The following is a 12736-nucleotide window of genomic DNA, read 5'->3' as shown; positions in this document are numbered from 1 at the left end:
CCGTATTTTATTCTATTCCTACGGTTTGCAAGGTGATTCTTTCTTCCACTGAGAAGAAACAATTTGATTGATTAAAACAATTTATACAGTCGCCTTATCTCAATAAGGTGGCCTTGGGTGGTGGAGAAATTTAAAATAAAAAAAATGTGTAGCATAAATAACAGTGATGGGATTCATTTTTTTTTTTACTACCGGTTCTGTGGGCGTGGCTTGGAAAGCATGGCATGGCTTGGTGGGCGTGGCTTGGTGAGCAGGGGAAGGATGCTGTAAAATCTCCATTCCCTCCTGATCAGCTGGGAGGCAAAGAATGGATGGGGGCAGGACCAGTCAGAGGTGGTATTTACCAGTTCTCCAAACTACTCAAAATTTCCTCTACTGGTTCTCCAGAACTGGTCAGAACCTGCTGAATACCACCTCTGATAAATAATATTTATTGACGCATAGATAATTCTTATTTCTACAGAAGAGAGGCTAGTCTAGGTACTGGCCCAGAAACCAGGAGACTGTGAGTTCTAGTTATGTTGTAGCCTTGAAAGCCAGCTGGGCTAGTCACTCTCTCTCTCTCAGCCGAATTCACCTCACGGGATTGTTGGGGATTGTTGACGTGGGGAAAAAGGAGGAGGAATAAGTATTGGGTACGTTCACTGCCTACTTATCAAGTAATAAAAGTGGGATACAAATAAAATAAAACATTATTTAAAAAAATAACACATGGTGCTGAATAACCATTACCATTTCAAATTGCTAAGGTAATAATAAAACACTCAGTCAATTCTCAATCCAAATGCCGGAACAGAAATGGATCAGTGGTGCATGGGTCTCGCCCTTTCCTCAACCAGTAGATGTGCATCTGTGTGTGTCTAAAAATGTTCTCACACTTGGGACAATGGAATCAGCCAGATCCCAGCTGAAAATCCACTTCTGCTCCATATTTTAAAGTCTTTAACACAAAAGCGGAGACCCCATAACCCTCCAGGTGGAAACTAACCAAAGAGATAAGCAACCTGGAATTAAGGAGAAACTTCCTAACAATGAGAACAATTAACCAGTAGAACAGCTGGCCTTCGGAAATTGCCGGTGCTCGAACAAAGGAGATTTTAAAGAAAAGACTGGACAGTAACTTGTCTAAAATGGTATAGGATCTCCTGCTGAGCAGAGGGCTGGACTAGAAGACCCCCAACTTCTCTTCCAGCTCTATTCTGATTCTGATTCAGACAAGACACTGCTCAAACTCTCAGCCAAGTTAAGTCCTTCTCCTTTTGGTTTCCCACTCAATACAATTACTTTTTTTTTAAAAAAAACATATAAACATTACATCTTCTCTTAAACTATGTGTTGTTTGGGTACAAATACGGTATCTCTGTGCAATAACCATCAGAATTTACAATATCATTCACTACATTGGTATTAATTCTCTAGTTTTACAATTATAGTATATTGAACAATTCAGCATAGTAAACTTGTTCATTTTTCCCTCTTAACATATCTTCTAATACTAATACAATAATAATATTAAGCATAATAATCCTCATAATCATAATACTAACAATTATCGTATTGTTTACATCTCTAGCTTAACATATTTTCTACTCTTCTTTAATCTCCTTCTTTTATTTCCAATTTCCATTTTTATTCTCTAACCATTGATAGAATAATTCCCATATTATATAATATTCAGTTTGCTCTTTCTCCTTAATTACCGGCTTCAGTCTGTTCATTTCTGCACATTCTAATACTTTCCCAATCACATTCTCATCAGTAGGGATCTCTTCACATTTCCAGTTTTGTGCTAACATACCATTATTTTTGAATACCCTGTGGGCATGGATGATTATTTCCTTTTTTTATATATTACTTGTGTTTTGGGTGATTAGGAAACCCATTATCTCTTTACAACAGGACTGAAGGCTGGGTTTTATCTTTTTGCATATCTCTTCTGAGGTTCACAGAGAGCACAGTTAAATCAATCTCTGAAAAGAAGGCTTTCATGCCATGCTTTGCTCTTTTGGGTATATCTCCTGGCAATAAAGGCCTATGGCAAATCTAGACAGCATACTAAAAAGCAGAGACATCACCCTGCCCACAAAAGTGTGTATAGTCAAGGTTATGGTTTTCCCAGTTGCAATCTATGGCTATAAAAGTTGGACCATAAGAAAGGCTGAACGCCAAAGAATTGAGGCCTTTGAACTATGGTGCTGGAGAAGACTTCTGCAAATCCCTTGGATTGCAAGGCGATCAAACCAGTCAGTCCTAGAGGAGATCAACCCTGGTTGCTCTTTAGAAGGTGAGATCTTGAAGATGAAACTCAAATACTTTGGCCCCCGAATGAGAAGGAAGGACTCACTGGAAAAGAGCCCAATGTTGGGAAAGATGGAGGGCAAAAGAAGAAGAGGATGACAGAGAATGAGGTGGCTGGATGGAGTCACTGAAGCAATAGGTGTGAGCTTGAATGCACTCCAGAGGATGGTGGAGGACAGGAAGGCCTGGAGGAACATTGTCCTTGGGGTCATAATGGGTTGGACACTACTTCACAACTAACAACAACAAGGAGGTGAACATATCCAACACGCCACCCTCCTCCTTTCCCCACACAACAACCATCCTGTGAGGTAGATTGGGTTGAGAGAAAGTGACTGTCCCAAAGTGACCCAACTGGCTTTCATGGCTAAGATGAGTCTTGAACTCACAGTCTCCTGCTCTTTTGTTTATGCCTTAATCCAGGGGTGTCCAAACTTGGGAACTTTAAGACTTGTGGACTTCAACTCCCAGAATTCCCCAGCCAGCCATGCTGGCTAGGGAATTCTGGGAGTTGAAGTCCACAAGTCTTAAAGTTCCCAAGTTTGGACACCCCTGCCTTAATCATTACATCAAATTGGGTCTCTTAAGTGGCAAACATGTCCAGCACACCTTCCTCCTCCTATTTTCTTCACAACAATCATGTGAGTTGTGTTGGGCTGAAAAGAGACTGACCCAAAGTCATTCAGGTGGCTTATGTGGCCAATGCTGGAACTGAACTTACAATTTTCTGGCTTCTGGTGTCTTAATCACTTGATCAAATTGACTCTCTTCATAGAAGGAAACAAATGCAGAATGAAATGAAGACAGAGAACCTGGATGAAATAAGACACCGAAGAATCGTATACATATACTTCCTTTCCCGAAAAACCATTCCCTAAAGAAATGTTTTGCTAAGTCATTGTTTGCTATAGGTTAGCTTTACACAACATGCAGGAGGGTAAACTGTGATTTGCAAAGCATCACACCTAGATCTGCATGTCAAAATAAAGCCAAAACCAAACAACTACATTTATGACTTAGAATGATCTCAGCCAAAGGATCTCCATATCAAAACACTCAAATTTAATTGTAATACATTGTATATACAGACTTCCATGGTAAGTAAGTAATACGTTGGATATATAATTGTACTACATTGAATATACCACATTGTATGGTAAGTCAGTATGTAATCCTCAAGGCTTAGTTGTTACTGTGTTTCCCCAAAAATAAGATAGGGGCTTATTTTCTTTTGACTTCTGAAATAAGCACTTGGCCTTATTATTTTTGAGGTGCAGGAGGCAGCGAGCCTGGGCACCTCCTGGCTGCTGCTGTGTTGCAATATTTGGCAGGCAGGGGTTATTTTCAGAGGAGGACTTATTTTAGCGCATGCGCTCAAAAGCCCGATTGGGTTTATTATCCGGGGATGTCTTATTTTCAGGAAAACAGGGTAGCAACAACAGGAGATCATCCGACAGTGATATGGACTAAATAATATAACTGTGTGGCAGAACTGAATGGAATTTCTGGCCATATTATGGCAAATAGAATAGAATAGATTAGAATTTTTTATTGTCTAAGTGATTGTCATAGGTTACTAATAAGCAATCAAACTATACTAAGAAACAAATAAAACAATATAAATTGTAAAGATACAAGCAACATAGTTATAGTCATAAGTGGGAAGAAATAGGTGCTAGGAAGCAAGAGAAGAATAATAGTAATATAGTCTTAGTAGGTAATATGACAGTGTTGTGGGAATTAGTTGTTTAGCAGAGTGATAGCATTCGGGGGGAAACTTGCCTTGTGTCTAGTTGCTCTGGTGTGCAATGCCCTATAGCATTGTTTTGAGGATAGAAGTTGAAACAATTTGTGTCCAGGATGTGAGGGGCCTATAGTTTTTTTTTTCACAGCCCTCTTTTTGACTTGTGCAAAATACAGGTCTTTGATGGAAGTTGGTTGCAATTGTTTTTTCTGCAGTTCTTGTTGGGTTGCAGAGCCAAACCAGACAGTTATAGAGGTGCAGATGACAGAATCAATAATTCCTCTGTAGAATTGTATCAGCAGCTCCTTGGGCAGTTTGAGCTTCCTGAATTGGCGCAGGAAGAACATTCTTTATTGCGCTTTTTTGATGACATTTTTGATGTTAGGTGTCCCTTTTAGGTCTTGAGATATGATAGAACCTAGAAACTTGAAGGTCTCTACTGTTGATACTGTGTTGTCTAGTATTGTAAGAGGTGATAGTATAGGAGGGTTTCTCCTAAAACCTACCACCATTTCCATTCCATTGCCAGAGTTGGCATCCAGCTGTGCCACAAAGTTGTATCGTTTTATTGATATCACTGTATGGTGATGTCACTTTGCTGTTGCTGATTAACAACTACCGCATTTAAAACATAACCTGAACTAAAAATGGATTACTAATGGAATGTGTGTCAGTGGTGTCAAATAGCTACAAAAAAAGGCCGATGCATTTCCATAACACAAGTATTGTTTCCCAATCATGGGAAGTCACAATTCCACGTTTTCTCACACTGCTAGAATCCTTCTTTGAGTATTGCATCTTATCCAATATCTTATACATTTCTTACCATTTTAAGAAAGATTAATAGAAATTGCAACAGATTTGGTAACAGACAACAATCTGAGGATTTGGAACTATATTTTGTGAATAACTTTCAACAAACAGAGAATGTTTGGTTTCAAAAAAGACCACACCTGGAATAATACTACATCTATTGCAAAGAAGATTTTGAGACATTGGAAAGAGTGCAGAGAAGTGCAACTAAAATGATTAAAAGCCTGGAGACTAAAAAGAATATTTGCAGGATTATTTGATAGGTTGCCACAAAGAGGAGAGAGTTAGCTTATTTAGTAAAGCACCACAGGAGAGGACAAGAAACAATGGATGGAAACTAATCAAGAAGAGAAACAAAGTGAAATTAAGGAGAAACCTCTTAACAGTGAGAACAATTAACCAGTAGAACAGCTTGCCTTCAGAAGTTGTGGTTGCTTCATCATTGGGGGCTTTTAAGAAGAGACTGGACAACCACTTTCTGAAATGGTATGGGGTCTCCTGCTTGAGCTGGGGTTTCAACTAGAAGACCTCCAAGGTTCCTTCCAGCTCTATCTGAATTGAAAAATGTGAAAAGATGGGATAAGGTAGCATTCTTCAAATATTTGGACAATGGCCTACAAAAGGTGGTTCAGATCCCTTCTATCCTTCTTCAGAATGCAGAGTTTGGAAGTTACAAGAATTGAATATTGCCCCCGCAAAAATATTTTTTAAACAAATTTCAGCAATTGAACCAATGACCCAGAGTAGTCATCTGGATATGTTCAAATGGAAGGCATACGGTCATATTTTGGAGGTGCTTCCCAAGGTACAAAGATTTGGATTTAACAGAATAGCCAAGTTGGAAGGGACATAGGAGGTCTTCTAGTCCAATGTTTCTCAACTGGGCAACTTTAAGATGCATGGACTTCAATTCTCAGAATTCCCCAGCCAGCCCATACTCCATCACTGGAGGTTTTAAGAAGAGATTGAACAGCCATTTGTCTGAAATGGTACAGGATCTCCTGCTTGAGCAAGGGGCTGGACTAGAAGACCTCCAAGGTCCTTTCCAGCTAGATTCTGATTCTCCCACTTGTCTTTCTATTTGGAAACTTCAAGATCTCTTCCAACTCTTGTAACTCTGACCTCAAACATGGCACTTAAAAAAAAAGTTCAGTGCAGAAATATTTCAGTGGTGTAGGTTCATCTGCCTTTGAACTGCAAGTCGTGGTCTTGTGCAAAGCATTTTTTAAAAAAACAATCAGGAGACATCGAGGAGTAGGAATTCAATAAAGGATACAGCATTTTTTCTAAATTAAACAGAGGGGAGGATTCTTATCACTTTGAATATGTACATTACCCAAGAATGTCTGGCTCACACCCAGGCACTGATGTGCTAATGGCCCATATAATCTTTGGCAATTCTTCCGATCTGATAATCTACTTCTTTCTTTTGTTTTTGTTTATAAGACTTCTGTGGGACTTATAATGATGGTCTTTACAAAGCCTCGAACTCTGGCTAAACCCACTGGGAACTGAATTGCGCTTTGCAGACCAAACCAAGTTACTTTGCTTCGCCCAGATCTCTGAACTGACAAATTCAACTACATAAATCCCGAAGCACAGAAGGCAACTGTCAATTATACCAGCCACAACTGCTGCGTGGTGGGGAAGTGGAAATCAGTGTCTTTACTCTTTTCATTGCAGCAGGCTCAATAAGAAGTTGCTTTCTGAGCAACTCACAATTTTGTTCAGGCTATCTTGCATTATGTGCAGCGGAAGTGGGAGAAAAGTTTTTTTTATTCTGGGGGTCACATTGGTTGGATGAAGAGGGGGGAAGAAAGAGGAGGAGGAGGAAGAGGAATTATTGAGTCTGTCATCTGCACATCTATAACTCTCTGCAACCCAACAAGACAGAAAACAGACTTCAGAGGATAATTAGAACTGCAGAAAAAACAATTGCTACCAACTTGCCTTCCATTGAGGACCTGTATTCTGCATGAGTCAAAAAGAGGGCCCTGAAAATATTTGCAGACCCCTTGCATCCTGAACATAAATTGTTTCAATTTCTACCCTCAAAATGATGCTATAGAGCACTGCACACCAAGGCAACAAGACACAAGAACAGTTTTTTCTCCAAACGCCATCACTCTGCTAAACAAATAATTCCCTCACCACTGTCAAACCATTCACTAAGGCTGCGTTACTATTACCATTAGTCCTCTCATTGTTCCTATCACCCATCTTCTCCCACTTATGACTGCAGGACTATAACTTTGTTGCTTGTATCCTTGTGATTTATATTGATTTGATTGTTTCCTGATTGCTTATTTGCACCCTATGACTATCATTAAGTGCTGCACCTTATGATTCTTGACGGATGTATCTTGTCTTTTTATGTACAGGGAGAGCATATGCACCAAAGACAAATTCCTTGGGTGTCCAATCATACTTGGCCAATAAAGAATTCTATTCTATTCTATTCTATTCTATTCTATTCTAAGAGGACGAGGAAAAATTTCAAGAAGGTGGGGAAATATTGTCATTAATAAATTAATAAGAAACTAGCACATCTTCTAAACAGGGACATTTATACCCACCCTATTATATATGTTGAGGCGGCAACTTAACAGAAACCTTTATTAACACGCTAATGGCAACTCTAGAACTAGGCTAAAGAACAGTTCCCGCTTGACAGCTTTTATACCCCAAACTGTCAACGGGGTGGCCAATCAGGATGCGCTAATCTTCCCACTCTGGCTTCACGGCTTGGCCAATCAAGAACGACCATGCGCGGACACGTCTCATGAAACAGGAACACAACACCCCCCATTCGTGAGACTGCTAGAACAAAAAGGGAAGCATTTTGACTCTGTCCTCAGACCAGAAGTGTCTTGACAACTTCCCATTTCTGGGTTCATGGATCATTTTGAGATCCTCTCTGTGTGCTCCTTGTTTAAGCAACTACCTGACTGTTGCGTTAAGAGCAACAAAGCCTATGCAAACTGATGCAGGGAACTTCTAATGGTAGGTGACAACAGACAAGAGATCTTTTGGGATCTATCTTGGGTCATGCCCCACTGACTTTATCGAAGGGGCTGTAAACATCTATAGCCGATTCATAAGGGCTTCTGAAAAAAATATGCTGCCCATTCCACATAGGCATCAGGAAGCGCACCTGTCCAGTAAATGCTCACCTCCGTTCAGTCGCCCCGACTCTACCCTGAAAAGGGATTACAGTGTCGTAAAAAGGGAGGTATTGCGTAGGGGCTACATATACAGACAGCAAAAATTAGATGAGATTCTGAAAACTAGCTTTTTGTTGCTATCTAGTGAGGATCTAGATTTTTGCAACTGAGAAACGGCAGTCCTGCGTTACACTGCGTTGATTAATTGGTTAAATTAATGGATTAACAGGGAAACATTTTTATCCATCAATAGACTTCTCTGAATGGGGCTATTTATTTATTTGTTTGTTTGTTTGTTTGTTTATCATTTTTCTCCTGCCTTTTATTATTTATTACATATCTAATACTTTTTCTTCCTCTTATTTTGCCCACAACAATAACCCTGTGAAGTAGGTTGGGCTTAGAGAGAGTCACTTAATTGGCTTTCATGCCTGAGGCGGGACTAGAACTCATGGTCACCTAGTGATTGGCCCAAATTCATCCATCTGTTTTTCATGTTTAAAGGCAGGCCTGGAACTCACAGTCTTCTGATTTGTAGGCCAGCCTCCCAACCACTACACCAAACTAATGTTCTACTTATTTCTCTCTCCAGTTCTCCTATAGATTTAATGGTTTTGTACTATTAAAGTATCACAGTTAGTCAAGATGCCCGTCTAGGATTTTGTCCTTCAATTCTGGAAAAGTTAAGGTGTTTTTGAGTCAAGAGAATACTTGTGATTTTTTTCCCAAGGCAAAAGCCTTAAGATATGACAAAACACAGTTGCTTTTATTTTACAGAAATATTTCAGAATGAACAGGAAACAGATGCAGAGACCATATAGGGAAAACGTTGGTTCTCCCACAAGATCTGATGTGGCTATGCAATGTGCTAAGATAGATAGATTTCATTTTTTTGTAGAAATCTTCATTTCCCAAGAAACTTGATGGGGAACAGGAATATGATCTGATGTTAATATTGGAAATTCCCATTTTATGTTCAAAATCACAATCACTTTCAATGACATCATCACACTATTATTTTCGTGCAACCTTATTTCAAAGCCATCATGGCTTCTACCAGATGACAGTACTCTGACTATTCCTTATAGCACTGTTTCTCAACTTTGGAAATGTTAAGCTGTGTGGATTTCAACTCCCACAATTCTGGCACTCAAAGTCCTTGTATCTTCTGGCTGGGGAATTCTGGAAGTCCACAATCTTAAACTTGCCAAGGTTGAGAAACACTTCCTTATGGAATGTTGTTTTATCAATGCACACTTTTATACAGATATAAGCAATCATTCATTATATTAAGTGAAATCTTACAAGGCGTACTGCTAAGTGTTTAAATCCTCTTCCAGCCCATGAAATCACAAAGTGGCAAAGGTTACCTTAATTGCATGCTTAATTGTTTGGAGAAATTATGTGTCCGTCCGTCCCCCTCAACATTAGCAAAGGAATACTGGGCAGCTTACAACAGAAAACAAGCCAAGGCAAAAATATTCAATAATAATCAATAAGAAGTGATCTGTCTCATTTTCATACCTTCTCCCAATGGGAACTTTACTCATCGGGGCCTCAGAGCCCGGGGAGAATAACCAAGTTAAAGACTTTCTAAAGGACCACAATTTTCAGCAACACAGTTTATAAATTAGCTCCTTGTACAAAACTAGTTAATGCCATTGGATGCTTGCTAAACAAACTCATGTGATGTGGGAACTAAAATAAAATCACTGAGCTTTTACCATTTTTAAAAGTTTTTAAATGGAAAAGGATCCAAAGATGTGACTTAAGAACTTTATTTATTTGAAGGACTACCCAATTCCTAAAAGGGACATGGTGGCTCAGTGGCTAGGATGCTGAACTTGTCAATCGAAAAGTCTGCAGTTTGGCTGTTCGAATCCCTAGCAAGACATAATGGAATGATCTCTCGTCCCAGCTTCTGCCAACCTAGCAGTTCAAAAGCATGTAAAAATGGAAGTAGAAAAATAGGAACCACCTTTAGTGGGAAGGTAACAGTGTTCCGTGCACCTTTGACATTTAGTCATGCCGGCCACATGACCACGGAGATATCTTTGGATAGTGCTGGCTTTGAAATGGAGATGAGCACTGCCCCTTAGAGTCGGGAATGACTAGCACATGTGTGCGAGAATAACATTTACCTTTATCTTACCTAATTCCTAGTCCAATTTAAATGTATCCACTTATTACATCTGTCTTCTACCTTTGCTTAGGACCTCAAAGCATCAGCCCAGTAAACTTAAGTTAGGCCAACAAATAAGAACAGGTTCAAAGCTATCCATGAAATCCCTATGGTTGATTGAAATCTCCATAGCTCTAGAAGAAAGTGTGATGACATCTAAGTGGCCTGTTCCAGGTATATGGAAACAATACAACTGGTCACAACATCCTGCGTTAGTAAAAGGTCTTGTGTTTCAGGAACCACCCTGAATTCATTAGAACGTTGTTTCTCAACTCTGGCGAGTTTACGTTGTGTAGATTTCAACTCCCAGAATTCTTAAAGTTCCTGAGGTTGAGAAACATTACCTCAAAGATCAGCAGGGAACAAATAATTAAAGGATGATCTAGGAACCCTTGTTGAAAAAAGCTGAAGAAATGTCCTAGCATGAGAATTGTTTCTCCTATAGGGCCACGTCTGAGGTGGAAGCTCTTCTCAACTTTCCAGGATTTTAAGAAAGGCTTACTTACAAAGAATTGTGATTGATATTTTTAGGTCAGAACATATTGACAAAATAAGTTGTTGGGCAAGACAAAGAAGGCAGTAACGAAGAGTGACCTGGAAGGAAAATAACTTCCTTGTTATATAATTTTCAGCGCAAGTCTACAGCAACTGATGATAACACTTCAATGCATCATTTGCTAATCATTTTTTTTTCTATTGCTAAATCGGCATCTGTATGATTTATGTCTCAAGAAGTATTATCGATCAGGATCCGCGTTGCTAAGATAATTTTTTTTAATTTGCTTCTATGCTGATGCCAAAAGTACAATTTGTTCCATAAACTTAAAACATATGGATTCCCTGAGAAAACTATTAAGAGTTATGCTTCTGAAGAAAAGAAGATAAGCTAGCTTCGGGAATTTTGAAACTGGTGTCCTTCAACTGCAGGATTCCTCAACCCGCATGAGTTGAAATCCGTACATCTTCGAATTTCCAACTTTGAGAAAAACTGAGGAAAACCACCAATAGCCTGAAAAAATAGCCACCTGTTTGCCCTTCTCCTCCTCTCAAGAAACAACAGTTTTTCTTATTTTAAAAAAACTATGAGAAAGCTGCTTATCCCTTTGAAGGCATGATTCCAGGTTTCTATGGGTTTGTAAGTAGTTTGCTTTTTTTCTCCCAGCATAAACTTATGTTTTTTAATTTTATTTGTTAAATTTATTTGCCGCCTAATAGCCCCCTAGAATATGGGGCTATTCTAGACAGTGTACAACAATAAAAAAAATGAAGAAAAGAAAGCAGAGTAACTTTAACAGAAGGCAAAATAATAGAACAATAAAATAAACAATGAAACATTAATAAACAAGATAAACATAGAAATAAAGATTCGTATGTTAGACTAAACTGTAATTTCCCAAACCATGATTGTTGAATAGGCTATTGTAGGCTGGGTTGACATAACACATCAAACCACACACAATAAGTATAAAGTGATTGATGAACACAATCACAGTTAAAATGATCATGCTGTCCGAAATGATCTCCACATTTTAGGGAGCAAAACAGGGGCTACTCCACACGGAGTGTAAAAATCAGGTTAAGCACTTGAGGGTAGTAGATTATACATTTTTATATAGTTCTTTGCTGCCATATCACCATAACTAGGGTTTTGCAGGTCAGATCAAATAGCCCTGCAAAATCTAAAGAAGAAAAGAAGAGGCCAAGAAGAAAAAGCAGAGGGGACATTCATGCACACAAAGAATCTCAGAATTTGGGAATAACAGATATTTTAAGCCAGGGTTACTGCATCCCCAACAGCTTCAGGACAGGATCATTACTTAGAAGAGGAAAGCTTTCCTTGGCTCAGGAAGTTAGGGGAGTTAGGGGAAGCTGTAGCAGATCACCCAACCCCTTGAAATACAAAGTACAACAACACATTTCATTACTATAAAGAGGCAACAGTTAGAGCAGGAGTCCCCAAACTTGGCAATTTTAAGACTTGTGGACTTCAGCTCCCAGAAGTACACAAGTCTTAAGGTTGCCAAGTTTGAAGGCCTCTGAGTTAGAGCTTCGCCCAGCAGGACTTCATCAGATGCAAAAGCATTGAAAGCAAGCAGAACATCATCAGGTGCAGTCAGGAAGAAAGTACCTTTGAAGATTCTTATTACAGCCTCAAAGCAATACCTGGGTTACGGGTCAAGCAGCAGTGCATCTCCAATCCTCTCTTCCACTCACTCTGAAGACGCTACACAGACTGTCCCGCCAACCTTGTAGCCCTTCCCAAATAGGCAAGCTCTGATCCTAAAGAAAGGATGGAAGCATGTTCTTGGTTGACATGCCTCCCTCCAGCTAATAAACCTATGGAGCAATGCCTCACCGTTGACTCGGTGTATCCTCCCCTTCCTTGCTCTTGCACACAGGCGAGCTCACAACCACGTGCCAGCCACTCCATAAGCATCGAAACTCCAGCCCCACCCATGCTGGCTGAGGCTGTCTTCTTGCAACATTAACCAGGCAGTGAGGTCCTGAATAAAGTAGCAAGGTGTCATGTGGCAT

The 12736-nt window shown here is 39.5% G+C and overlaps 1 protein-coding gene across 1 annotated transcript in view; it reads right to left on the bottom strand.

Moving 5' to 3' along the window:
- Window positions 1–12473, bottom strand: part of LOC309381424 (solute carrier family 12 member 3-like) — a 62249-nt gene extending 49776 nt beyond the window's left edge. The window contains exon 1 of the mRNA XM_081932389.1: window positions 12365–12473. Within this exon, the coding sequence (XP_081788515.1) occupies window positions 12365–12392 (28 nt within the window). The 5' untranslated portion in view covers window positions 12393–12473. The remainder of the gene's footprint in view (window positions 1–12364) is intronic.
- Between the last annotated feature and the right edge of the window lie 263 nt (window positions 12474–12736).

Source organism: Natrix helvetica, assembly GCF_964273705.1.
Source record: "Natrix helvetica genome assembly, chromosome: Z".
NCBI classification, from domain to species: Eukaryota; Metazoa; Chordata; class Lepidosauria; order Squamata; family Natricidae; genus Natrix; species Natrix helvetica.
This window is presented reverse-complemented; position numbering and strand designations above follow the sequence as displayed.